Genomic DNA, 27,845 nt, shown 5'->3' with positions numbered 1-27,845 from the left:
GAGTGGGATTGGCTTTCCTTGATCACCTGACTCTCAAGGTCAGGAAGGCCCTGTTTGTTGCTAGTTCTCCAAAAGGCCTGCCCGTATTATGTGGCCTCCCCATCCCGTTCCTCTCCAAACTCACGAAAGAATATAAGAGAAAACAAGAAGTCGGCCACAAAAATTAGGAAAAAAACCAAAACTGATTTAATTTGTCAGAGAACTCTGGGCTAAAAAAAGCCAGTCCTAAAAAGGACACACTTCTTCCCCCGACCCCCACTTAAATAAAACTTGGATTAAAACACAACAGTCGCACACGACCCTCCTCCTGAGTTCTTCCTGCCATTCACTCACAGCCAGATTTTTAAAAATCACACTGCATTATTTATATAGAGAACAACTCACCCAAATACACACATACATACAACAGCAAGGCGCAGAACATCATTCTCAGTAAGGCTGGCCAGAAATCATGACTAGGTGCGAGGCTCTTCATGACTAGCCTTGGCTTCAGTGAGCATAAATTCATATTCTTGAGCACAAAGTGGTAGGGCGGCAGATTCTAAAAGCAGGATATGATCCCTCTCCTGGCATTGTAGAGAGTGCTTAAGATAAAAGGGAGGCCCATCTGCAAAAGGCACTGAGTAGACCCACTCTCGGAAAGCAGAGGCCAGGTACAAAGGCATTGCCGGGAGTGTGTAGCTAGCACTTTCTGCATGTCCATTTCTTCAAGCCCTTCTCCCAACCAGGCCCACACAACAGCAGCGTCCACCTCCCTGCCTGTATCCAAGAGAAAAACAGAACCTCTTTTCCTCTCTCCAAAGTGAGAACAAGGAAGAGGAGATAAAAGGTGCTGGAGCCTCAGGATGCTAAGAGTACCAAGAGAAAGGTCAGGCCATAGCCCAACACAACTGGCACAGAGCAGCATGTGAGTGGTGGCACCTTAAAAGTCTAAGGCTGAGATCCTGGCACCACTTACCTGGGAGTAAGCCCCACTGAGCTCAGAGGGACTTGGGTGTTGTTTTTTTATGTGGTGAGGTTTGTACTGTAACTGTTTTATTGCAGCACAAAGCTCTCATGGGTCAAAGCCCACTTTTGTCAAAGGCAAGATATACATACAGGGAGAAGGCAAGGGGATTATAGGGTTGTTATTAGCAGAGACAGATTGCCTAACAATGCAAGAGAAAAAGGGGGCGTCACTTTATAATGTGCATGGCACAAAAGCCAAGAGAGTTTTAGGCAGGAGATTCAGAGTAGGTGCAGCCCATTCTTAGCAGATGAGGAGTGAATAAAACTAAAGAGAGGCAATTACTTTTCTGTGATGAGCTCTGCAGCCCAAGACTTCCAAAGCTTTATCCTCTGAAACTCCAGTGGAAATACAGCAACTTTGGGCATGGAAAACTCCCCATTCTCTTTCACTGCTAGACCCTCTGGCTTCACTTTATAATTCCATCTCCCCTCCTTCTCTCCTTTCTGTGGGGATGAACTTACGTATCTGTCATGAAACTGAGGTGATCACTTTGCGAATCTCACTCAGAGGTCCAAATGAGCTTGTGCTAGGGAGGCAGAACTGGGACGTTGCATCTACTGACAGGGAACAGCAAATGTCATGGATCTCCCACAACTCTCATTCTGTGTGGAAACTAGGAAGTACCCTATCTGTCTCCTTTATCTTTCCCCATCAGTTGGCACCTCCTGGATGTTCAATGGGTGGCACCAAGAACTCACAAATACCCCCAAAACACAGTCGTCACAGACATCTGAGGTGCTGCCTTCAAAATAAGACAGAACTGCAACCCCCCTCATGCACCTTGGCACCCAGAGCTAAGCACCAAACATTAAAAAGTCCTTATGCTGCCTTCATTTTGTGTTGCCCTGAGGGGTGGAGAGGCAGCAGATCCGGAGCAATCAGGATTCTGGGACAGGCATAATATCTGTTGCACTTCAGGGTTGGTCCAAAGGCAGGAGGGCTACGAGAGAGCGGTTATCACAGTTCTTTCTACACTTGACAAAGTTTTTCTCCGCAGAAGGACTAGCATCTACACGGCCTCCGTTGAAGAGGAATCGAAACAGCAGCACCCTTCTCAGTTCTGAAGCACTCCCTTGTGGGATTTGGCAATGGGGTGCAAGGTAGGGGCAACTCAATCATCCACCAGGAGGCCAAGTTGTGGCCTGGATAAGATCCTCTCAGTATTAGGAAAGGCGGATTTGTACAGCATAAAAACAGGTAGCATTGCAGAAGAATGTGAGACACAGCAAAGTCAACGTGGTCCATGAATGGCGTGGCGTGTTTTTTAAAAAAAGGAAAGAGTCCCGAAATGCTGGCTAGTTGTACTGCAGAGGTGGCACTAAGAAGAACTTGATTGAAGGCTCCAAGGAACACAGAAGTCCTGTTGTCCAGAATTTTAAAAAACAAGCAAACCACAGGTGTATCCCAGTACGGCAACCCAGATTTTCTAAAGCAGAGGTCAAGCAGAGCACTTGGAGTTACGTGTAACAAGAAGAAACTGTATTGTCTCCACTGCCAGAATGAAATCTCAATGGCTAACTGAGGCCTAGCCTCATTAGATGCTCCTTCACAAAGGCAGGTTTTGCAAGGCATCCTCGAGGAACGGGACCTTCCGAAATCAAGACTTTGGCTTCTACCACCTGCTCTTGCTGTAAGGAGATGAAGCCTGAAACAAAAGAAGAGATTGATACATTAGTTTTCTTTCAGCAGGAATGGTATTTTAAGTATAGCTAACTAAAGCCAACTGGGATGGGGTGGGGGCAGGAAACGAGCCCCTCTAAGTTTGGAACCGACTCTAGATTGGGTTGCACTCCTCTGAAGGATCAGCTTTGCAGTTCACACTCCACACTTACTGGAGTGTGGTTCAGGTGTTGGAGTTGGCAAGGGGTGCTTTTTAACAGCTTCAGTTGGTTCACCAGCCGCAATCCTATCTGGAGAGAATGGACCTTGCCTCGGTTACCACCTATTTATTAGCGACATGCAGGCTTCTAAAAGCTGCTTAGAAACTTCAAATGGTAGAAAATGCAGCCACCCACTGGTGTATATTTACAGTGTGTTTCTGGAACCAAATTAAAGTGTTGCAAATGACCTTTAAAGCCTTGGAATAATTTGGGACCAGGTTACTTAAAGGACCATCTGCATCCATTATCAACCTGTCCCTGCCTTTAAGATCCACTTCAAAGGCCCACCTACAAAGACAATTAGGTTGGCTGGCAAATGCCAACCATGACTTTCTCAGTGGTGGCCCTACAGTTATGGTGCTCAGTTCCACATCACATATTTACTAGCATTTTATGCTGTTTAAAACGTCTTTTTTTAAAACCGTGTTAGGAATTTGTGGGGGGGTTGTACATTTTTGAAAACTGCTTTGAGAAGCACTTTGCTTGAAAAGTGGTGTATAATAATCAGTGCTTTTTTCCTTTTAAAATGTTTAGGAGTACTCTCATTTTGACTCAAGAAAATCACCATTTGATAACATTATTCCTGCTTATAAAACCCAATAAAAAAACACAGGGAAGAAAACCCCCATTTTATAGTTCAAATCGGGGGAAATAAATACAGTAAATGGACAAAAGTACAAAGAGTCACAAAATGTTTAGGGGTATACGTACCCCTGCATAACCCCAGAAAACCCCCCACTGGTAATAATAATAATTTAAACATTAGCAATCAACCTAAATAAAATTTGCAGGATATTCCAAAATTCAAAGTGAGGACCAAATCATGGCTTGTATTTTCTCCAGGTTCTGCGGCTGCACAAGTCGTGCGTTACTCTGCAAGGCACATAATATAAACTCACAGCAACATACAGGTCAGCTGCAGTCACATGGGTGTATTATGAATTGCAGAGATTGTATCAAGGCAAACTGGGCTAGAAGCAGTATATAAATCAGTTCAGAGGGGCAGAAAGATAGGGATTCACTATATATCTGTAGTTGGGACTGGAACAGAATTCCAGTCGCAGCTGCATTAGCCAATTACACACCTGCCCGCTCTTTCCATCTTTCTGTGCCACTGCCTGCTTATTCTGTGAAATGTAGGCATCCTCAGCACGCAGTGTAGAATTGGCACTGCCCATCACTTGGCTGTTGGCTGTGGCACGAGGGAGGATGACATCATAGGGGCCCTCAGACTGCAAGCAAAACAACAACAACAAAAAGAGTAAGAAGTGGGCAGAAAGTGTGGTCAGAAAAGCAACCAGGAGCTGCAGTATGGTCAAAGAAACACAGCCAATCAACATTCTGCACGCGTCATCTATAGGAATACATATTTGACCTTCAATGAAGAAGGCTTGAACTGTTCCATTTTCAAATCACTAAAACATTTCCACTTTTCACCAGGCTGTATGAAACTTTTCCTGATTTTTGACATCATTTCCACACATGAAAAACTGTTGGCACATGCCACAGATCTGAGGCTTTTTTAGATCAAAACAGAAGAAGAAAAAACTGTTTTGTTTTGACTTTTCAAGGGCATGACTCAGACAGAGAGCATTTTCACTTGGGTCCCTGGAGCAGCATGGTTACATGCACACTTCAAGTTCACGCACACCTTGGATTCCTAAATTGCAATATACTAAAACTTGCCAACAGTAGAAATACAGCAGCTGCTGCGGCGATACCAAAGATATTGAGTAAATGCCCAAATCCAGCTTCTGCCGCATTGTTAGGTGAACTTCTGTAAAGAAATACAAATGGATAGTAGGGAAGGTGCAAACTCCTCTCTCATCATCTCTGAGTATATTTTGACTGTGTTCAGACAATCATGCCTCATTTTAATATGCTGAGGTGTGGATGAGCCTCTCTTGGCCATGCCCTGCAGCCCCTTTTCATTCTTCTCTTTGCGTGAGCTGGCAAACAAATCATGGGGCCTTCCAATTAACTATCGTTTCCAGTTTTGTCTGAAGCAGGACACAATGATTAACAACTCTGGAATAAGCCAGGATATTAAAACCAACTTTAAACCATGGCTTTGTGTCTGGCTTGTTTGAAGCTTTTCATGCTAACCATCGTTTCCCCCAGTTCGGATGAAACAGTAAACTATAGTTATTGGAAGACTTCCTGGTTCGTTTCCCAGCTCCCGCAAAGGGTAGCACCAAGGGCTGTGTCTGCAAGCTCAGATATAAGAATCTGAATGCTTTCTTTGACCAAGTCAGATGACAAAAGAGTCAGATGAACTGTCTTCCCTAGCATCAATCCTTTCCCCTGCCACAAATATAATCTCTGCAGGACGATACAGGCCAAATAAATTTCTTTGGTTTTTGTTTTTGTTTTAACATGTTCCTGTCAAGCCTACTTCTCCCAAGAAGCAAGTGAGGTGGTGAACCTGATTCTGATTGTAACTTCTCAGACTCCAAATGAGGGCTCGCATAACTGAACACTTAACCATGAAATAAAATGTTCTGAAAATATTTTTTTCAAACTAGGTGTTGAGGCAAAGGGTCCTAGGCTTGCCATCTGAATAAGGCGCAGATCAGAAGCAGTTTCACCCCATTACCCTGCAGTATCAGGCCAGAAAGAGGGCTGCACTCAAAGACCTGTGAGTGTTAAGTTTACATCCAAAGAATGCAAACACACAGAGTGACCGCTGTTTATTCTGCTCCCTTATCTAGAGATAACTACACAGAATATCTGGATTTGACATTTATGAGAGTTTTCACCTCTTTCTGTCAGGAGCCGACTTCTCCTGCTAAACTGCTCAAGAGGATGTTGTGTTTTTCATTTTATCTTTTTTAAAAAGCCCAACATTCTGGAAGCTAAGCTACAGTCGAGAAAGATAAGAAACACCAGCAGAGCTTCACACTCACTTACAGGCCCCTTGTGCATGAGAGCCATCTCTGTGGGCTGGTACACACTCGTCAGCAGCTGCCCGTTGTATCCGCTGTATGGGGACACAGGTTTTTTGGCTGAAAAGAAAGAGAAAATCACAAGAAAAGTAACATTAAAAGGCACACAGGCTTGGGAGATCTTCAGTGACAAAGATGGTTTTCAGACAGCGCAGGCTGAGCAGAAGCAGAGAAGATTTTTTACTCAAATAACCCATGTAAGAGACAGAATAGTGGTTCGCCCCAGGTAGCTCGGTTGATTAGAGCGTGGTGCTGATAATGTCAAGATTGTAAATTCAATCCCATATGGGACAGTTGCATCAGGGGGTTGGACTAGCTGATCCGAGGGCCTTCTGGTGGTTCCCTCACTGTGAGAAATGAGGTTACAGGGAACCAGGCAGAGGGCCTTCTCGGTGGTGGTGCCTGCCCTGTGGAACGCCCTCCCACCAGATGTCAAAGAGAACAACAACTACCAGACTTTTAGAAGACATCTGAAGGCAGCCCTGTTTAGGGAAGCTTTTAATGTTTGATGTATTATGGTATTTTAATATTTTGTTGGAAGCTGCCCAGAGTGGCTGGGGAGGCCCAGCCAGATGGGCAGGGTATAAATAATAAATTTATTTTTATTTTTATTATCATCCTCAGGGTCCCTTCCAACTCTACAGCTCTATGATCCTATGATGCATACTTCTGTTTGTACCACTTTTTCTAGGCACAAGTCCATGACTTCCAGACATGGGTGCTAGCAGATCTTTTTCTTTTTGGTCCCACCACTTTCCCCAGGAAAATCCACTGTTTGCTGCTGAATCAGAATACAGTGGTACCTCGGTTTAAATACTTAATTCATTCCAGAGGTCCGTTCTTAACCTGAAGCTGTTCTTAACCTGAAGCACCACTTTAGCTAATGGGGCCTCCCGCTGCTGCGCGCCGTCAGAGCACAATTTCTGTTCTCATCCTGAAGCTAAGTTCTTAACCCGAGGTAATATTTCTGGGTTAGCGGAGTCTGTAACCTAAAGCATATGTAACCTGAAGCTTATGTAACCCGAGGTACCACAGTAAATGTCAATCAGGTTTTCCATGGATTGCTGTTTGTTCTGATTCAGCGGTAAACTGTGGGCTTCCCCGGGGAAAGAAAAAAATCGTGCTCAGACCTGTACCTGAAGTCACAGAGACCTGTGCTTAGAAACTGCGGCACGAATGGAAGCATGGAAAAGCCCATACTCCACAATCTAGTGTTAAGCAAAGAACTGAAGCAGATCACAGATATTTCCCCCCCACACACGACAGAAACATGACTCATGTCAACGTAAGTTCAGTGTTGTGGGCACAACTCTATTGAACTCCCTCTTACTAGAAGTTCCGAGAGGCACCGCCCATACAGAGTTTCAGACACCTGGGGACCTTTGCATCATGAATACTTATCTGACGTTTTAAATTTTCTGATGCTTGGTTGTTGTTGTTTTTTTAAATAGATTTTAAATATCTGAGATTTTTAATTTTTTGAGATTTAATTTACATTCTAAACTTTTTTGCTTTTGAGACCTAGATGGTGAAAAGCAGGTTGTGTTTTAAAAAACAAATAATTACATTAAAAAGGTAAAGGTAAAGGACCCCTGACAGTTAAGTCCAGTCACAGACAACTCTGGGGTTGCGGCACTCATCTTGCTTTACAGGCCGAGGGAGCCGGCATTTGTCCGCAGACGGTTTTTCCGGGTCATGTGGCCAGCATGACTAAACCGCTTCTGGTGCAACACCGAAACCAGAGCAGCACACGGAAATGCCATTTTTTACCTTCCCGCCAGAGCGGTACCTATTTATCTACTTGCACTTTTTCTGGTGTGCCTTCGAACTGCTAGGTTGGCAGGAACTGGGACCAAGCAACAGGAGCTCACCCCATCACGGGGATTCAAACCACAAACCTTCCGATCAGCAAGCCCACGAGGCTCAGTGATTTAGACCACAGAACCCCCGCGTCCCTCAAATAAATACATAGAATACCCTATATGGTGACCAGATGTTGTTAGACTCCAAATCCCATCAGTCTCTGCCAACAACATCTGAACGCCACCATGTTGTCTACCCATGATATAGGGTCAGAGAAGGCGTATGATTGGCTTACAAGAGGCATACATGATGGTAAACTTCTTGCAAGCAGAAGAACCATGCCTAAAAGCCAAAATAAAGCATGCCAATTTTAACACACTATCCAATGATGCATTCACAAAGTTGCATCAAAAAGATAATATTTTTTTCTCAATTCAACACTGCATTAACTCATATTTAATTTACACAGTTACAAGAGCAGATCCCGGTTAAAAAGGGTGGGGTGGCAGCCCTAAATGATTGCATGGGCAACAATCACATTTGTACTCATTTTGACAGAATCGCTATATATGTATATTGTTGTAAACAAAAATCTGCCATTTTCCCTTATGGGGTATCCAAGAACCTACATAAGGACTCTGTATGGGCTCTTGGATACCCCATAAGGGAAAAGGGCAGATTTTTGTTTACAACAATATGTATATATATGTATATACATACATACACACACACACAGAGAGAGAGAGAGAGAGTCAGACGTACAAATTAGCCCTGAGAGAGCAAAACTGTTAGATTTCCTCTCCGTAATATACAATGCTTCATTTCATATGCCACTATGCGTTTGCAAAAGCCTTCACCTCTTTGCAAAGAAGTGATTGCTATATTTCTTCCATGCTGTTGGAAGCAAAGCAGGAAGCACTAACTAATCAATGTTCCCAAGTGCAACAACCATCAGAAGCCTGCTGGGGCATTCTGTGACTTAAGCCAGCCATAAAACAAAGCCTTGTTTGTGGGTAACTATAGACAGAGTAGGTTTTAATGAGCACACTGTGCTCAGGAGACCTTTCCTAAATAAGAGAGTCTTCTCTAGGGTTTAAGAGGCAAAGCGTGCTGTAATAAAATCCTGTCAGCCATGTAGTCATATGTGTGTATATTTTAGCCTATTGGTTTTTCCAACAAAGAATTGTGGAGCGTTGAGATTTTTGACTGTGTGTGAAATGGCAACAATCTTAGTTACTATTGCCATCAAACATACATGGGACTTCCATTCCGGTTCTTTGCCCCTATCATAACCTAGTTGTGTTGTTGTTGTTGTTGTTGTTGTGATTTACATACCGCCCTCAGCTTTGCTGTCTCCTTCTATAGAAGAGCAACAAAATGAAAGGTCTTAACTTTGGCTTCCTTCAGCAGTGTAGTACAGTGGTACCTTGGGTTACATACGCTTCAGGTTACAGACTCTGCTAACCCAGAAATAGTGCTTCAGGTTAAGAACTTTGCTTCAGGGTGAGAACAGAAATCATGTTCCGGCAGCACGGCAGCAGGAGGAGGCCCCATTAGCTAAAGTGGTGCTTCAGGTTAAGAACAGTTTCAGGTTAAGCACAGACCTCCAGAAGGAATTAAGTACTTAACCCGAGGTACCACTGTCTATATATTTCCACAAAGACTGAAAGATTAATTTTTTAAAAAAAAATGAAGTGGGGGGGAAACAATTTTGGAGTTGCTTCAGTGTCTGAAATACGGAGAACCAAGTTCTAGAGGGAATCCAAAACTAGACACAGAAAAAGCAGATTACTTTTCTTTTCAATGCAGAAATATTCAGAAGTTCTAAACAAAGGAGGAATACATAGCAAAATTGATCCCTGAAGAGATAATCTAAGGAAATTCAAAGACATGGTGAATAAGTGTAAAACAGCAGGAAGCAGAGGCATTTCTCAGAGTGAGTCACAGAACAATGCTGTGAGTTCTTCACTTCCTATCATGCAGATGAGGATAGTTTTGCATATTGGGGCTTTTCTTGGTGGTGCTTCTTATAAAGCCTGGAGAGAGAATGACAACAGCTTGTTCCAAATTGTGCTTTTTGGTGACACATACAGGTTTTTCCCCTCTGCTTGAAACTAGGGGAGGCTAAACTGGCAACAGGTTTCAAGAAGACGCTTTCTGTGGGATTAAGGTGGAGTCTTAGGTGGGAGGTTGGCAGCCAAAAACAGGTTAGAGAGAATATATTTAAATGATATTTTCAGCACAGGGAGCAATGCAGGAAATGGCTCCTTCTCACCCAGGCAAAGCAGCTTCTCATTTATATCTGGCACATATACCCCACACTTCATTTAGAAAGCTCAGAATGGCTCACTTGGGGATCCGTGATGAGCTGCGAAAGCATCATGTGCTCATGAATCATTTTCTAAGCCCGCTGGCAAAGAATCAGTGCCAGAGTAGTAGATTCTTTAAAACAGGGCACGGACTAGTGAGTGGAGAGGGAGAAGTCAAGGTAATCCAATCATCAAAACAATTTCCTTACAGAAATACTACTCATCTGGGTCCATCATCTCACGCAGATGGAATTGTGGCCTTTTGAGCAACTACTAGGGCAAAAAGGAATCCAGCAATTTCATAGAATCATAGAGTTGGAAGAGACCACAAGGGCCATCGAGTCCAACCCCCTGCCAAGCAGGAAACACCATCAGAGCACTCCTGACATATGGTTGTCAAGCCTCTGCTTAAAGACCTCCAAAGAAGGAGACTCCACCACACTCCTTGGCAGCAAATTCCACTGTCGAACAGCTCTTACTGTCAGGAAGTTCTTCCTAATGTTTAGGTGGAATCTTCTTTCTTGTAGTTTGGATCCATTGCTCCGTGTCCGCTTCTCTGGAGCAGCAGAAAACAACCTTTCTCCCTCCTCTATGTGACATCCTTTTATATATTTGAACATGGCTATCATATCACCCCTTAACCTCCTCTTCTCCAGGCTAAACATGCCCAGCTCCCTTAGCCATTCCTCATAAGGCATTTATTTTACAAGATGCAATTCCTCTCATTTAAGTTTCTAAACTCCTGAAACTAAAATTTTGGGGAAAGAGACACAAATCTTGGATTTGCAGATGTAAGATTATGCATACTGCCAAGCTTTGAAAATCTGAAGGAGTAGAATTTAGGATCCTCTTCCCAAGTTTCAAATTATCATCACCTGAACTTGGCCCATGATGAAAGCAAAGCCAGTGCAATCCTGGGCTCCTTTGAAGGAAAGTCGGGATAGAAATTTAATAAATAAATTTCACACCGTCATGTTCTAAGCCAAACAATATATTTATAGCCCAATCCTATGACGCTCTCTGAAGTTAAGTGTGAAACAGCTTAGAGGTTTTATGCACTATCAAGAGGTATACAAGTTTTGTTAAATAAATAAATAAAAAGTCTCATTATAAAAGTTTGTAAATTTTCAGCCCCACATCTTCTCTGCAAGGTAGGTTTCCGAGTCTCAAAATCCAAAACAATTTAGCAAAGCTAAATACTTTGCAAAGTAACCAAGATCTGAGCTGTGATTTGACCTAGCCGCTCTCGATTCTGTGTGGCTTATTAAACGAAAGTGAAAGTGACCGGAACATTAGAAAAGTCAGGAAATTGAATTACTACATCAGAGGAGGAGAGGGAAGCAAGGCCATATCTCTTCAACCTGAGCACAGAAAAGATGTCAGGTCTGTCTATGCCAGTGCTAGCCATTGTGTTGGGGGTTTTTGCCACAAGTGTGCCACAAGTCAAACTGAACATATGAGTGCTCTTGCGAGCACCGCTTTATGCATGCAATTCTTGCATGCCTTGGTGTTGTTGCTTTTCCTTCCAAGTCTATTGAGCCAGGCAAACATGTTGTAACACAGATTGAGACAGGAAACCAACAGGGTAAGGCTGACTCTGTACCACAAGTCAGGCCCTGGTTCCTCCTGCTCTTCTTCAGGTATGCCAAAGATGCCCATCACCTGCTTGCGGCGCTGCCCACTTGCACTGTATTGTACTCTAAAAACTCAGAAGATAAAGACAAGGCAAACCTAAGCATTTTTTTAAAGCAATACAGTCATACCTTGGAAGGTGAACAGAATCCGTTCCAGAAGTCCGTTTGACTTCCAAAATGTTGGAAAACCAAATGGCAGCTTCTGACTGGCTGCAGGAAGGTCCTTCAGCCAATCAGAAGCTGTGGAAATCCTGCCGGACGTTCGGCTTCCAAAAATGGTTCAAAAACCGGAACAGTAACTTCCGGGTTCGCAACGATCGGGAGCTAAAACTAAGGAACTAAGCTGTTCAAAAACCAAGGTACGACTGTATTTTAGAACAAGCCTTGTGGTGTTTATGCCTATAGAAAAGCATGATGGAAGTTTCCACAAACCAACCCCATGCCCACTGCCAAATACCTCTCCACAATAAGTATGCGGAAGCCTACCTGAAGAAGGTTCGTCCATTGAGAAGGCCTTGTTCTCCACAAACATGCTTTGGGATTTCTGTTCCTTGAGGATGGTTTCATATCCCACTCCCCGGGTGGGGTAGACATCTTCCTCGTAGATTTGCTCCGGTCCTGGCCGGATGACTTGGGAGATCTCTGGGATGACATAGAAGAAAATAAAGACGCAGGCGTTGGAGACGAGAGCAATGGCCAACGTGGGGTCGTCCCAGGCCTGGCCTCCTTCCTGCTGGTTGCCGTAAATGTACATCACAATCCACACAACCCAGATGGCCATAGAGAGGGAGGTGGTGAGGAGAACAAAGATGGCGTGCTTTCTCCACTGCTTGTAACGTCCACACAAGACAGGCCACGAGGCAACGAAGGCAAGCACTTGCAGGAACATGACGTAGATCAGCGCCATGACAAAGTCTTCATTCTTCACCCGGCAGGGGTCCTTGGGCGAATCGTCGCCCCTCACCACAGTGATGATGAGCCACTCAGCGTTGATAATGACCTCCACCAAGACGAGGAGCAGGGCCATGCCAAAGGTGACCCAGCCCCGGGGCCCATGGTTCCGCCGGGCGAGGAAATTGAGGCTGAGGGAATGCGCCACCAGGCAAGAGAAGCACACGGCGAAGAGGACGCCGAAGAGGAAGCGCCGCGAGGCGCACGTGGAAAAATCTTGCTTCACGATGAAGGCAAAAGTCAAGCAGAAGAGCCCAAAGGTGCCAAACAACAGGAAGGCTTGCGTCCCTATCAAGCTCTTCTTCCGATAGTCCTGGACAAACGGAACGCTGGCCACAAGGACGACGGTGAGGACAAAGGTGGTCACGACACCAAAGGCGGCTACCGCCTCCAGCACGACGCCCCAGGCTGACGACAGGTCGCACAGGTTGTAATAGATGGACGGCAAGTCCTTGCCGCAGCCTGCCGGCGGCGATGGAGTCACTTCCGCCAAGCATACTTTGGTGGGAAGTCCCAGGAGCCAAAGGTATGGCAGCAGCGCCTTGGGTACACCCATCGTTTTGGAGCGATGACACATATTCTTTGGCACTTTGGGAAAGAACTGAAAAACAGGAGGGAAAAGACAAGGTTAGCGTATCCGAAAGAAAGCGTATTGTTATCAGAACTGGGCAATTTTGTAGTATCGATGGTGGTGTTTGGTTATATAACAGAACCGGTGATGGTCTATGCCAGCGTTTCCCAAACTTTGGTCTCCAGGTGTTTTTGGACTCCAACTCCCATCGCTCCTAGCAAGTAGGACCAGTGGGCCAGGGATGATGGGAATTGTAGTCCATAAGCAGCTGGCGACCCAAGTTTGGGAAACCCTGGTCTATACCCTGCTCGGCCCCCTGTACCAGCACTGCTAGGCTCTGTCGGAGGTTTAGGAGACCAGCTACTGTACAGTGGTACCTCGGGTTAAGAACTTAATTCATTCCGGATGTCCGTGCTTAACCTGAAACTGTTCTTAACATGAGGTACCACTTAAGCTAATGGGGCCTCCTGCCGCCGCGCAATTTCTGTTCTCATCCTGAAGCAAAGTTCTTAACTTGTACTACTTCCAGGTTAGCAGAGTCTGTAACCTGAAGTGTCTGTAACCTGAAGCATCTGAAACCCAAGGTACCACTATACTGCGTTAACCAACAATTAGTCCAGAGAGCAGTGTGACACTGGTGGTGACAGAAGCATTTAAAAACTGAAAAGGCAAGGGCCATGATTCATTTGGTACAGCATATAATGTACCTGGAAAGATGTAATGAACTTAAGAAGAGCGTTGTGGATCAGGCCAAAAATTCCATCTAGTCCAGGCATCCCCAAACTCAGCCCTCCAGCTGTTTTGGGACTACAGCTCCCATGATCCCTAGCTAGCAGGACCAGTGGTCAGGGATGATGGGAATTGTAGTCCCAAAACAGCTGGAGGGCCACGTTTGGGGATGCCTGATTTAGTCCTTGGCCAACCAGATACCTATACAAATCCCACAAGCAAGACCTGAGTGTGATTCCCAACAAATAATGTTTATATATAGCAGGTTATATATATATATATACAAGCAAAGTCTTCCCCTCACCCTGCCTAAAAACTTTTTGCCTTTAATTTGAAGTATATTTTGACCTCTTTCAGAGGGACAGGACTTGTATCCCTGCCTATTTGTTTTGGTCTTTGATTTCTTGGTCTTTGATTTGAATTGTTGTTGTTTTGCTTGTATTGTTTTTAATTGGTTTTAATATTAAGTCGCTTGTCAGAAAAACGATTAAAGCCACAAAAATTGGATGACCACTAGCACATCTTGCAGAAGTGAGTTCTATTAAATCTGCACCATGTCTGCCTTCAATCTCCAAACGTTCAGCTTCCTCGGATGGTCCCAAGTTCTCGTATGGTAGAGCAAAACTTCCTCCATTCACTTTCTCCACACTGAAGCAGGCCTGTGCCTCAGGGACAAACAACACATTATGCAGGAGTTTCGAGATTAGATCTTCTGCCATTTTAATCGCAGGGGGGGTGGGACTCCAAATGGGAGCAGTGGAGCATGGATTGGGGGGGCAGGCAGTGAGTGTTTTAACCCTTCCATCTGCCAATGTTCTCTTCCAGATCTGATCATTTCCCCTCAAGTTGCTGTTATAGCCCTGTTGTGGGGGAGGAAATGTTTGAGCCTCCCCACTCCTGAAGGGCTAATACAGTAGCTTTCATTTCGGATAGGGAGTGAGCAGTGTCGGAAACTCAGATATACAGTGGTACCTCGGGTTAAGTACTTAATTCGTTCCGGAGGTCGAAGCTGGACAAGTCAGCAGCTTAAAACACAGCAAGGTGTCCCCCGCCCCACTGTCGACATGCAGAGGGCTGAGACATGTTGCTGTACACACCAGAGAAAGGGCGGAGATATCTTCATCCAGTGCACGTTACCTGTTTGGCTTCCCCATCCCTGCAAGCTACCCCCACCCCCAACTCCTATTCCTAAAGTTGTCACCTGCATATGTACAGTCATCTCCCCACCTGCAACAGTTGAGTCAAATGTACACACCTCTGCTTAACTGCCCTGGGCGGGGGGAAACCTGAGCTAGTATGTGCATATATACAGTAGACGCTCGGGTTGCAAATGTGATCTGTGCGGGATGCACGTTCACAACCCGCAGTGTTCACAACCCGCACCTGCGCATCTGCTCAGGCGCTTCTGTGCATAGCGCAATTTAGTGCTTCTGCACATGCACAACCGCCGAAACCCAGAAGTAACCTTTTCTAGTACTTCTGGGACTCGGCGGTCCACAACCTGAAAAACCACAACCTGAAGCGGCTGTAACCCGAGATATGACTGTATGTGTGTGTAGATAAATAGATGCTAGATAGATACAGTGGTACCTTGGGTTAAGAACTTAATTCCTTCTGGAGGTCCGTTCTTAACCTGAAACAGTTCTTAACCTGAAGCACCACTTTAGCTAATGGGGCCTCCTGCTGCCGCCGCGCCACCGGAGCACGATTTCTGTTCTCATCCTGAAGCAAAGTTCTTAACCCCAGGCACTATTTCTGGGTTAGCGGAGTGTGTAACCTGAAGCGTATGTAACCCGAGGTACCACTGTATAAGCTAGGTGCCAAATGGCTCCTTAAACCAAGATTAGAGTCGCCAAAACGAAATGTCTATTTTGGGACAAGACAACTCCAAAGTCTTATTTTTCAAGCGATAGGCTGACTGTGATTGATTCTCTGTTAAACACCTGGCTAGTTCAGATGACAACCTTGAGCTAGGCTAGGGTAAGAACTTTGAGAACTTAAAGAAGAAAAGTCACTTGATCCAGGGACAGGCCACATATAAGGACTCCGGTGGATACAGAGTACACTGGTACCTCAGGTTAAGTACTTAATTCGTTCCGGAGTGCCGTTCTTAACCTGAAACTGTTCTTAACCTGAAGCACCACTTTAGCTAATGGGGCCTCCTGCTGCCACTGTACCGCCGGAGCACGATTTCTGTTCTCATCCTGAAGCAAAGTTCTTAACCCGAGGTACTATTTCTGGGTTAGCGGAGTGTGTAACCTAAAGCGTATGTAACCCGAGGTACCGCTGTACACATGTCCCACAGTGCCTCTTTTACATGACTGACCCTGTATATATTGGCCTATTCCTACAGGACGGAGCATGAGTGTGTGAAAACAGTCAAGATCCAAGGATCCCCAGATGGTGGAGATGTCAGGCATCATCCTGGCACCCAGGTATCTTCACTTGGTCGCAAGTGGCTGATAGCCACGTGAAAAATGAGCCTGGCACCTGGCTAAGTTCAAGCACTGGGAGCGAGAAGCACCCCACATAATATATAGCTCGTCCTTGAGAGAGGGGGAGAGCCGCCGCCAATCTGGGTAAAGTACGGGGCTTAGATGGGCCACTGCCCCGGCTTGTCATAACGCAGCCCCTTAGGTTCTTATCCCATCCAAAGGGTATATGGGCAGGTGACACCACAATTACATAGACTCGGAGCAACGCTGAAGAGTATTTAAAATGATGGACCAAGGCGAGAAGAAAAAAAATAAACGGGTTGAGAGGAAGAAACCATAGACTCCCAGAGTGATCAGCAGCAATCCATTAAACCCTAACCTCTTGAGACTTCTTCCTCACTCCAAGGTTAGAGGCAAAAATACGCTAACTCGCCGCACCACCAAACCACCAGCAGCCAGCCATCTCAGGCTTCACCTGGAGGCAGCTGCCTTTAGCATCTTGTTGGGATGATTTAAGTCAGGCATCCTGCCCCACCCTCTATGTGCCTCACCCTGACCTCCCTGGAAGCAGGCCAACAGTTAAATTAGCAATTCCGTTCCCAACGTCTATTACATGGGTAGGCAAACTAAGGCCTGGAGGCCAGATCCGGCCCAATCACCTTCTAAATCCGGTCTGCAGACGGTCCAGGAATCAGCGTTTTTACATGAGTAGAATGTGTCCTTTTATTTAAAACGCATCTCTGGGTTGTTTGTGGGGCATAGGAATTCGTTCTTTTTTTTTCTTTCCAAAATATAGTCTGGCCCCCCACAAAGTCTGAGGGACAGTGGACCCACCCCCTGCTGAAAAAGTTTGCTGACCCCAGGGACTCTATTACCTTGATTTCTTTTGCAGCAACAACAACAAAAAAGACCTCAAAGTGCTCACAAAATTAATATAAAATAAAAATTTGCCTAAGCAAGGGAGGCATCCGCCTCCCTGTCCCTCTCCTCCAGATTGGCACATTGCTGAAGGCTGGAGAGGATAGACGCCAGAGAGAAGCTAGGTCAGACAGGCCAATGAAAAACGCCTGAATCCCCCCTTTTTTGTGGCTGGGTTTTGAGGGATTAGAGTTCAAAGAAACAGAGGTGACTTTTAGATCATTATTATTTTTTTAGAAATCACTAGGGCAGGGGAAAAAGCACACATCCTCACGTAGGATGTCATTTCTAAAAACAGCTGTAACTGCAGCATAAAAGGGGAAAAAACAAAATAAGGAAGAAAATGAAATAATTAGCTGCCCCACTGCAAAGCATATTCCCTGACCGGCTATGTTCCCCCTGAGAAAGAATCGGCCGGCAAACTGTTGGCCTCCCCTTGGCTGCCACTCAACACTTCTTGGTTCCCAGGCTTAGAGGATTCCAGATGACTTCCGAAAGAAGAGAACTCTCTCACATGCCTTCCAAATCCGCTTGTTGTGGGGCTTGGATCATGGGCTAGTCCCAGCTTCTGGGGATTGGGGCTTTATGCTACAGCATGTGAGAGCTAGCGCTGCTCCAGCTTTCTCTCTCCTGTTCAGACAGCCGCTTCTTGTACTAGCTGAGAATGCTGGCGCCCATTCAGTTTGGGTTACCTTTAGGAGTACTGGCACGAGGCTAGTTCAGCTCCAAAACATAACAGTCCATACATTAGAGTGAATGCTGCGCATCCTCTGCTTTGCAAAAGCACGTTTTCCAGTCTCAAGGTAAAGCACCGAGAAGCAGGAAGGTCCCTTATCCTTTCAGTTTCTTTTCTGAACTATAACCATCATAAAGTTTGATACCGAATGATGCAAGGTTAAAATGAACTAAATGCATCAGACAGCTTTTAGCAGGGACTGTTCAAGGACCTGTTTCGTTGGCTTAGGTAAGAATAAGGCCTGTCTTGTCATAGTTTCAGCACCAAGCAAAGATTTTTTTCTTCTTCTCCAGGGCATTTGGGCAGCCCCAGAAACTACAGTGGTACCTTGGGATGCAAACGGGATCCGTTCCGGAGCCCCTTTCACATCCTGAAGCAAATGTAACAAGCGACGGCATGTCTGCGCGTGTGTGGGTCGCGTTTTGCCGCTTCCGCGCATGCGCGTGACGTCATTTTGAGCGTCTGCACATGCGCGAGTGGTGAAACCCGGAAGTAACACGCTCCGTTACTTCTGCGTTGCCGCGGAGCGCGACCTGAACGCGCTCAACCCGAAGCACATTCAACCTGAGGTATGACTGTATTCTGATTATGCTTTTAATAGGCTTGTTTTTATTTTTATACTGGTTGTAAACTGCTTTGGGACTTTTCGCAGCAGGCAGCAATATATAAAACTAATCATCATAGTAAACAACCTATATCCTGGTCAGTCCTAAGAACCAACCTGCACTCTATAGATCATCACCTATGTGGCTTTAATTGGCTCCATGTAATGTATTAGCCTAGATGAAATCCTGAGAAAGTAAGACCATTTAATTTTTTAAGACTGCAGTTCTATCGGTGCTTCAGAAAACATACAGCTCAAAAATCAGAAAGTGGCAGGAATGATCGGAACAATGATGGAGCAACAGGATATCGTCCATGTAATGCCCATGCTCAACTGAAGCTCAGAAATAGCTGTGCCCTCCATGTTGCAGACTCCAAATCCCATCATCCCCCAATCAGCAGGGCCAATGGTCAGGGTTGATGGGAGATGTAGTTCACAAAATCTAGAACAGTGTTTCCCAACCTTTTTTGGGCAAAGGCACACTTGTTTGATGAAAAAAATCTCGAGGCACACCACCATTACAGCCCTGTGACGTCAGCGCGCAGCGTCACGCCGGGAGGGACGCACGAAAGTGTAAGTTTCAATTTTTTCCCCTCCCCCTTGCCGGGGAACCTCCAAGCTTTGGGGGTGGGGGGGGAGGAGGCAGCAAAGCGAGGCAGGAAGGAGAGCGCGGCTTGGCTGGGTGAGCTTTGGCAGGGGCAGGGAATGAGAGCCGCGAGGCGGGCGCTGCAGACGGAGGCGCTGCCCGCCGAGCTCGCAGGCAGCCAGGCAGGCAGACGGCGAGAGCCCCGCGCTGGGCGGCCTCTCCTCGCCGCCCCGCCTCTCGCCGCCCGACTCGCCCGCCTCCCTCCAGGCAACATCTCGCGGCACACCAGGCAACATCTCGCGGCACACTAGTGTGCCACGGAACAGTGGTTGGGAAACACTGATCTAGAAGACACTATGCTGGCTACTACTATGTCCAAGCAGAGCTCCTGCACCTTTAAACCACTACCAGACAGGCAAAAATGAAAGAGACACACATCTTCCCATCATTACATCTCCATGCCAAGGGGACGGCAAACCTGATTAATTTCTGCCCGCAAAAGGGGTGCAACCATCTTTTTCTGGCAGTGTTCCTAGTAAAATGGAAACCGTTAGGACAACTCTTATCTGAGCTGAACACCTAGGGATTTGGGGCACGAATGTTCTTGTTTCAGATGAGACCATTGATCTGGGAGGGCTTGACACACAGAATATTTTCTCAGCTCTGCAAGTCTGCAATTCTATGAAAGCCAGAGCACTTATGTGATTTCCTCCCCAGCTTACATAAATCAGCATTGCATAATTCAGCATTTTCTAGTCGCCAAACTTGGATACTTTTTATGGTGTGGAATATTAGACTTCCTGTTTAAGAGATTATTTATCATCCCACTACTGTTAAAAGAGTTTTGTCTGGTGGCTTATCTGTGGACAGAGAGAAATTCAAGAATTCCCTCTTGTCTGGAGGTGCAAGACTAGTTTGAGCAGCAAGAAGTTTGCTGGTGGTTCCGTTTGCCAGTCCACACCTCTCATTTCAGTACATCTACTCCAAATAAACTTCTTCCCTGCCCTAGCAGCTGGACAGGGCTTTGTTTTAGTTAATGTGGTTTCCATCTCAATAATCACACAGTTAGACTGCTTAATGATTAAGCCACTAAACTTGCAACGCATTTGTGCGAACGCATTCGCTTTCTTTGCAAAGAATTTGCAAACTTTTGGGGGGTTGAAAGGAAAGCAACAAACCTGCCCCATTACAGATCAGTTATCACATATATGTTATTTTCAAATGCACCATTCTATATAGCCCATTTCATTGTTTGCGTAGGAAAAAAACACACTACGTTCCAGAATTGTGGAGACTACGGATGGTCGCTATGTGGCTATGGGATCCACTGTTTCCTGCCTAACGCATAACTGTGTAGATTGAACAATAGCTGCACTTCACTCTGGAAGCCACTGATTTGTGGTGAGGCTTTAATTCAACTCTGCCAATCATTTCAGGAAATAGGCAGGTTGATTGCATCTCACACCTCAAGAGGTGGGGTTTTTTTAATCACTCCTTTCAGCAGAGCCACAAAGTCCCCTATGGCTTACAGGCTATCCACGTGATAGTCAAGATGAATGATGAGGAGCATGAGAAACACTTACGTGCGGTGCTACCTCCAACAACTAAAGGTAAAGGGACCCCTGACCATTAGGTCCAGTCGTGGCAGACTCTGGGGTTGTGGCGCTCATCTCGCTTTATTGGCCGAGGGAGCCAGCGTACAGCTTCCGGGTCATGTGGCCAGCATGACTAAGCCGCTTCTGGCGAACCAGAGCAGTGCACGGAAACGCCGTTCACCTTCCCGCCGGAGCGGTACCTATTTATCTACTTGCACTTTGATGTACTTTCGAACTGCTAGGTTGGCAGGAGCAGGGACTGAGCAACGGGAGCTCACCCCGTCACAGGGATTCGAACCGCCGACCTTCTGATCGGCAAGTCCTAGGCTCTGTGGTTTAACCCACAGCGCCACCCGCGTCCCTCCAACGACTGGGGAGGCTCAAATCCACACACACCCAGCTATGAATCTCACAGGGTGGGCCTTGGGTCAGCCACTCTCTCTCAGCCTATCCTACCTCACGGGGTTCTTGGGAGGCTGCAGTGGAAGGGGCAGGAATACTATGCATGCTGCCTCGAGCTCATGGCGGTGGGGGGGGGGAGTCGGAATATTCATGCAACAAATAAAAATACATTTTTCTAAGTCCTTCTAAGCAGATGTAGAAAGCTGCAGTCTGCATATGGAAACCGAGGTACACACCACCAGCTTGCTTTTACAGCCTGGAAATTATAATGAATATGTGCAGGTATTCCTGGTGTTCCTTTTTTCCCTGCAGCCACGACATGCCCAATAGTCGCTCAGTCCAGACGGTTGGGCACGGTCAAATCCCAGCCGACTGCTCTGTGTACTCGAAGCATTACGGCAGCATTCTGCTCTGCAAGTCTGCACCTCGCAAAAGGCAGGAGGGGTGCTTTTTGTTCGTTATCTTGCTGAACGAATGCGGCAATTATAGTTCTGAGTTTCTCACCACCACTCCTTGCCTCAGGGTTTCCTCGCTGAAACTGCTTCCCTAAGCACCTGGGTCTCTATGGAACATCTATGGCACATGCTACACAGCTAAGAGGAAGGAGAGACTGTGTCCCAAAGCATGGTCTGAGTGCATGCATGTGTTGGGAAGAGGTGCGCATGGGAGGCGGCCTGATAACCCTACATGCATTGCCTTGAGTGCCAGGATGGAAGAAACCATCATTCAGTGAGGACTTGGCCTATCTGTCGCCGCCACCTCTGTCTTTAGAGCGAACATTTTTGCCCTGCTAATGAACAGCATTTGATCAACATTAACCCATGCAAGCTCCTGGTGTAGATGCCCCAGTGGGAGTTATTATGGAGAAGAGCAACGTGGGGTTGGCGGTAGTTCTGTTAACATCGCTGCTGGCTCACCAGAACTCCACCCCCCCCAAAAAAGCTATATGGTCAGTGAAGTGGCTTAACTTTCATCCTCGCTTTCCCTACAGATCCCAAACTGGCAAGAAAACCGTGCTTACACCACGTTGAAACTGGGCACTTGCTGATCTTGGCAGTGATGTCTTGAGATTCGATTTGGTTTGCTCTAACGGGTCATCGCTGCCTAGGGATGGCTCCAAGGGTGACCACGCAGAAGGTCCCAGGTTCAATCCTGGGATCTCCTGTTAAAAGGATCTTGGGAAGGAGGAACAGGAAACACCCCTTGCTTGAGAGCCAGTGCCAAACAAAAGAAAAACCAAAGTACTGAGCTAGATAGGCAAACGGTCTAATTTTTAGTAATAGCACAGCTACACACGCTATCAACATTTCTCAGGAGCAACCAACATGTTGCATTAATAATAATAATAATAATAACAACCGTGTAGAGGCACTGCTCAAAGGGAGAGGAATCACATGCCAATGTGAAACCACAGTGCTGACACAACCGCAGATGCCTGATTATCATCTTCCAAAGCAACTACTCTATTCCAAACTTAAAAATGGAAAGCGTAATGCTGGTGGTCAACAGAAGAGGTTTAAAGACTCTCTCAAGGCAAATCTTAAAAAATGTAGTAGAAACACCAACAATTGGGAAACACTGGCCTGCGAGCGCTCCAGTTGGAGAACAGCTTTTACCAAAGGTGTCATGTCGTGGGCTTTGAAGAAACTTGAACTCAGGATGAAAGGGAGAAACGTGCCAAGAAACCTAGGTCCCTACTGTGGAAGGATGTGTGGATCCAGAATTGGCCTCCACAGTCACTGCAAAAACCATGTTTATGAAAGACAATCTTACTCAGCTACGAAGGATCGCCAAAGAAGAAGAACAGTGCTGACATTTCTGCTTGTTTCCATGCCACCTCAAGAGCACAGAGCAAGCCAACCACTTTTGTTAAACACTTCAGGGTCTTTTAAACTTCTCCACTCATGTCCCTTCTTGCACAACAGAGGCTTGGGTGGGTGATCTCTTTCACTGCACTAAATAAGGATCTTGCGTAACACAGCATAGGGACGTGTTGTGCTTCCCATTCCAAAGAGCAAAACCCCCAATACCATCGTGGGCATCAGAGCAAAACAAAACAATCCATGCAACTTGCCAGCCCCCCCCCCCCCAGTTTAACTTCAGAGGCCCAGGCTGCGTCCCGGTATGATTCACTCCTTCTCCAGGAAGCAAGCCACATTTATCAAGGTAGCTGGAAGCTGTTACCGGATCTGTCTCAAGAGGCTGGTTCCAGCTAAGAGCCTGGTGTGGGCAAAGGGCAGGAGAAAAGGCAAGGGAGGAGGAAGCAAGGAGAGACTATCTATTTTGGAGAGCAAGAGAGAGGAATGGTTTGGAAAGTCAGGAGTTGGTGGAGCAGATCCTATTGGATCTCGCCCTTCTCACCGGGGTTCAAAATCCCCCAAGGACTTCTCAGGAGAGAGTAACCGTTGGGAGTAAGCACCACTGAATCCAGTGGGCCTCATCCCCAGTCGTTATACCTAGGATTGGCTTTTTCGTATTGCAGGCAAAATAAAAAATAAAAAATGGGGAGTTCCTGAAGGTCATATAGCAAAATCAGCAAGCAAGCAAGAAACTGTGGGGCGGCAGAGGGAATGAAAAGGTTCATATTCCGCTCCAAATCACAGAGCTATACTCTCACAGATGGGACGGCCTGTCACCTACCTGAAAGCGGGGGTTGGCAATGTGGCCTAGTGGGCACACATGAATCTGCAGACCTTCTGTGGCAGCCTCAGGGTCCCTGCCTCTCCCCACTGCTAAAACTAGGCTTGGGAGAAGCATTCTATCCTAGCCAATAGAACGTGTGAGACACTCACAATTGTTTCTTCGGTTTGAAAAGTGCCCACTAGCCCGCAAGGGTTGGCAAGCCCTACAACTCTGCAATGTCATCCACTGGGCAGTATAACTTTGGTGTTTGGGATTTGTTTTAACTTGGTTCTGAGATGGGAGCTTGGCAAGGCCTTTTCACCTACTCCAGAGCTTGGAAAACTATGTGACCCCTGGTCTGGAGTCCAAAACTCCAAACCCACTTAAACAGGACCAGACAGAAAATCCCTTGCCCAAAATCTACATCTTAGTACTCTCCCCTTAGTACCGCAGGACTCCTTCCCTTTCCCAAAACAGAGCTCACCTGGTTCTCCACGCCAACCCACACCACTCCCATTCCCACATTGCCAGGGCAACATGTGAGAGAAACAACATTTATTTATCTGCCACACTGGCATCATGCCCTTCCTCCAGGGCACTTGGGGTGCCACATATGAACTTATCCCACATTATCCTGCCAATAACCCCAACCCACTAGCAAGCTTTGAGACTGAGCAGAGATTTGATTCCTGGTCTTCTGGGGGCCGATTTCATTACTACCCCACCCTCCACTATAACTCACAACTCGCTATGGTTTAGTTTCCCCTATTCCAGTTATTAGATACTACTGGAGGGTTAAGACACAACCTAGTACATAGGCACAGATTGCATTTTGCAAACCCTTTGTCTTGTGCGTTTTTGTGTATCAACAGAACTACCACACCAGCGGTTAAGCAGAGGCCAATTCACATTTTGCCAGCCCAGATTCTCAAAACCCTTTGACTTGTCTCCTTGCTGAAATCTAACCTTGGGGGGGGGTGCTATTTCCTCTCTTGTTTAAACAGGCTTTCCTCATCTCCATTTTTCGAAGCTTCAAACCTCCCCCACCCAGTATCAAATACCGATTTAAAAAAGAAATGCCCAAATCTGAAAACCAAAACTCAAATGTACACCATGACAGTATTATTCTTCGGGAGAAGCATCTGTATCAAATTCAAACACTACAGCTGCGTAAGCTACTTCTAACGTATAGTTTAAAGGGCTAACCTAGGAGTTTCCCCCAACGCACAGGCTAGAGAAGGGGAGACTGAGAACAGGCGGCAGGGGATGTTGTTGTTAGACCTGCTCTGTCCCTTCCATTCAGCCAAGGGAGGGGAACACCTTTGACGCACACAAATATTCTGGAGTCAACCGGGTCAGCAAGGCGGGGGGGGGGGAGGAGAGGTTCCAAACTTTTAGAGACCCGTGCGGGGGAGTGTGAGGGAAATGGATCAGCGTCCCCAGAGCGAGAGAAAAGCGCCCGGGCGCTCTTACCTGCCTCTCCCCACCGCGGAGGACAAAGCCAAACAGCGCCAAGCCGGGCGCCCGTGACTCCGAGGTGGTTTACGGTCCGGCCACTACCACCTGGTGCCTTTCACAATCCGGATCCGAAAGTTGAGGCTCTGGGAGGCAGGCAGGCAGGCGGCGCAGGGGGCGTGCCGTGGCAGAGCAGCCGCGCTGGGCGCGGGTGGGCGCGGAGAGGCTCTTTCTTCCCTCGCTCGGCGCTCCCTCGCTCTCGGCTCCGGGAAGCTACGAGCTTGACATCACGGTGACATCAGCCCCCATTCAAGGCTCTTATCGGGCCTTCGCCCAGCCCCGTGCAACCAGATTGCAGGCTAATCAATCACCTTCCCCGCCCACCGGCCCCGAAATCTTTGTGTCTCGAGTAGACGCGCCGGAGCGAAAGTGCCGCCGCGCCCGCCTCCGCCTCCTCCTCCGGCTCATCTTCGAGTCGATTCTCTGGCGCTGCGATTCCAGACCTGGTTTTGTGGCCGACACTCCCCCTTTTCTCCTCCACGCCTCTTCCTTCTTTCTTCATTGTATTCAGGCGCTCAGGTACAACAAATCCCGCATGACTGGTGAAGCTTAAATCTTTCGTGTGCGCGCCTTTGTTTCCAAGCTGCATTTCACAACGAGGTGGTGGCCCCGGTGGCTTAATTGCAATAAGAAACGTGGGGGGGGGGGGCTGTGGTGAACGCATGTGCTCAGATGCACTCGGCATATGCTCAGAGGCACCCTGGGATTTGTTGTCGCTACATCAGCCCTGTTCTCACATCAGTGGGATCTCTTTGGGCTTGCTGCCAAATCACAAATCGTAGAATTGTAGAACTGTAGAGCTGGAAGGGACCCCAAGGGTCATCTGTTCCAACCCCCTGCAATGCAGGAATCTCAGTTGAAGCATCTATGACAGATGGCCATCTCACCTCTGCTTAAAAACCTCCAAGGAAGTGAGAGTCCACAACCTCCCGAGTGCACTTTCTTCCCTTGCTCTGCACTCCATTACTTTTGGCTCCAGGAAGACACAAGATTGACATCATCACTGTGCCATCAGCCCCCATTCAGGACTCTTATTGGGCCTTCGCCCAGCCCTGTGCAACCAGATTATATATATCCTGTGCACACTTTCCCCAGACCATGGAACACAGTGGGAGCTGATTCTGAGAAAACATGCATAGGATGGCTGTTGAAAAGGTAAAGGGACCCCTGACCATTAGGTTCATTCGTGACCGACTCTAGGGTTGCTGCGCTCATCTCACTTTATTGGCCGAGGGAGCTGATGTACAGCTTCCGGGTCATGTGGCCAGCATGACTAAGCCGCTTCTGGCAAACCAGAGCAGCGCACGGAAACGCTGTTTACCTTCCCGCCGAAGTGGTACCTATTTATCTACTTGCACTTTGAGGTGCTTTCGAACTGCTAGGTTGGCAGGAGCAGGGACCGAGCAACGGGAGCTCACCCTATCGCGGGGATTTGAACTGCCGACCTGATCAGCAAGTCCTAGGCTCTGTGGTTTAACCCACAGCGCCACCCGTGCAAACAATTCCTTCACAGGCATCAGAACTTCCCCTCCGTACTAAAAGGAGGGACGAGGCCTTGGTTAAAGGTTAGGTCCGGCAGAGATAATTAGTTTAATATTCCCTTTTACTTCTGTTACTCTGGAGGCAATTGTCAGAATCTATATTCATTTACTTGTGCATCAGAATTTATTACCTGCCCCTCATCCCAGTCCCCAGGGCGGATCACAACAATAGAACGTCGCATTATAAAAACAGATAAAACATTGCAGGAACCAAACAAGTAAAACCCGTTCCAAATGGAAGGAAGCAATGCACTCACTAAGTGGAAGGGTGTCGGTCTGCCTCCCAGACAGCGCATATGATTCCTTGATTTCAAAAGGGAAAACAACCATCAGCAGAATAGCAAGGACCAATTGCTTGCAGTGGTTTGAGCCGGGGGTAGGGCAGAGATTCAGACTGCTGTGTGAGCCTTGTTAGTCTGTGGCTTCACTACACACCTTGGTCCAAGTCTCTTAGGCTGCATGTTTGAACCCCAAACTGTGCATAAGCACCTGGCTCCTAGAAGCTGCTACTGCCATTGTGGTGTAGTCCAGTGGTATAAACATATGAAAGCTAGAAGCTAAATGGCACCTTAATCCTAAATTTTGTTGCTGTTGTTGTTTAGTCATGTCCGACTCTTTGTGACCCCATGGACCAGAGCACGCCAGGCACTCCTGTCTTCCACTGCCTCCTGCAGTGTGGTCAAACTCATGCTGGTAGCTTCGAGAACACTGTCCAACCATCTCGTCCTCTGTCGTCCCCTTCTCCTTGTGCCCTCCATCTTTCCCAACATCAGGGTCTTTTCCAGGGAGTCTTCTCTTCTCATGAGGTGGCCAAAGTATTGGAGCCTCAGCTTCAGGATCTGTCCTTCCAGTGGTGAGCACTCAGGGCTGATTTCCTTCAGAATGGAGAGGTTTGATTTTCTTGCAGTCCATGGGACTCTCAAGAGTCTCCTCCAGCACCATAGGATTAATTAATTAATTAATTAATTAGGGAGGCACAACAAAATATCTAGGCATGCTTTTTCTTTAATAGCAAGGTATGTTCATTTTTCACATGGTCCAATCCTTCCCCTGCCCACCC

At 46.8% G+C, this 27,845-nt stretch overlaps 1 protein-coding gene across 1 annotated transcript; it reads right to left on the bottom strand.

Annotated features, from left to right (window-relative positions):
• Nucleotides 1-163: 163 nt before the first annotated feature.
• On the bottom strand, nucleotides 164-25,650 carry GPRC5C (G protein-coupled receptor class C group 5 member C). The gene is made up of 5 exons (XM_081180917.1): nucleotides 25,203-25,650; nucleotides 12,067-13,132; nucleotides 5,800-5,894; nucleotides 3,975-4,121; nucleotides 164-2,654 (listed from the first exon to the last, which is right to left on the bottom strand). Exons 2-5 carry the CDS (start codon nucleotides 13,106-13,108, stop codon nucleotides 2,622-2,624), a joined length of 1,317 nt encoding a protein of 438 aa, XP_081037043.1. The 5' UTR covers nucleotides 13,109-13,132; nucleotides 25,203-25,650; the 3' UTR covers nucleotides 164-2,621.
• Nucleotides 25,651-27,845: the final 2,195 nt, after the last annotated feature.

This window comes from Podarcis bocagei (genome assembly GCF_964188305.1).
Source record: "Podarcis bocagei genome assembly, chromosome: 2".
In the NCBI taxonomy this organism is placed as follows: Eukaryota; Metazoa; Chordata; class Lepidosauria; order Squamata; family Lacertidae; genus Podarcis; species Podarcis bocagei.
This window is presented reverse-complemented; position numbering and strand designations above follow the sequence as displayed.

Excerpts from the sequence above, each read along its gene's own strand:
- GPRC5C (XM_081180917.1), bottom strand. The coding sequence starts at position 13,108 with ATGTGTCATCGCTCCAAAACGATGGGTGTACCCAAGGCGCTGCTGCCA. Across the intron at positions 5,895-12,066 it reads AATGGACGAACCTTCTTCAG|CCAAAAAACCTGTGTCCCCA; the intron begins GTAGGCTTCCGC and ends CTTTCTTTTCAG. Across the intron at positions 2,655-3,974 it reads AAGATGGAAAGAGCGGGCAG|GCTTCATCTCCTTACAGCAA; the intron begins GTGTGTAATTGG and ends CTTTTGTTTCAG.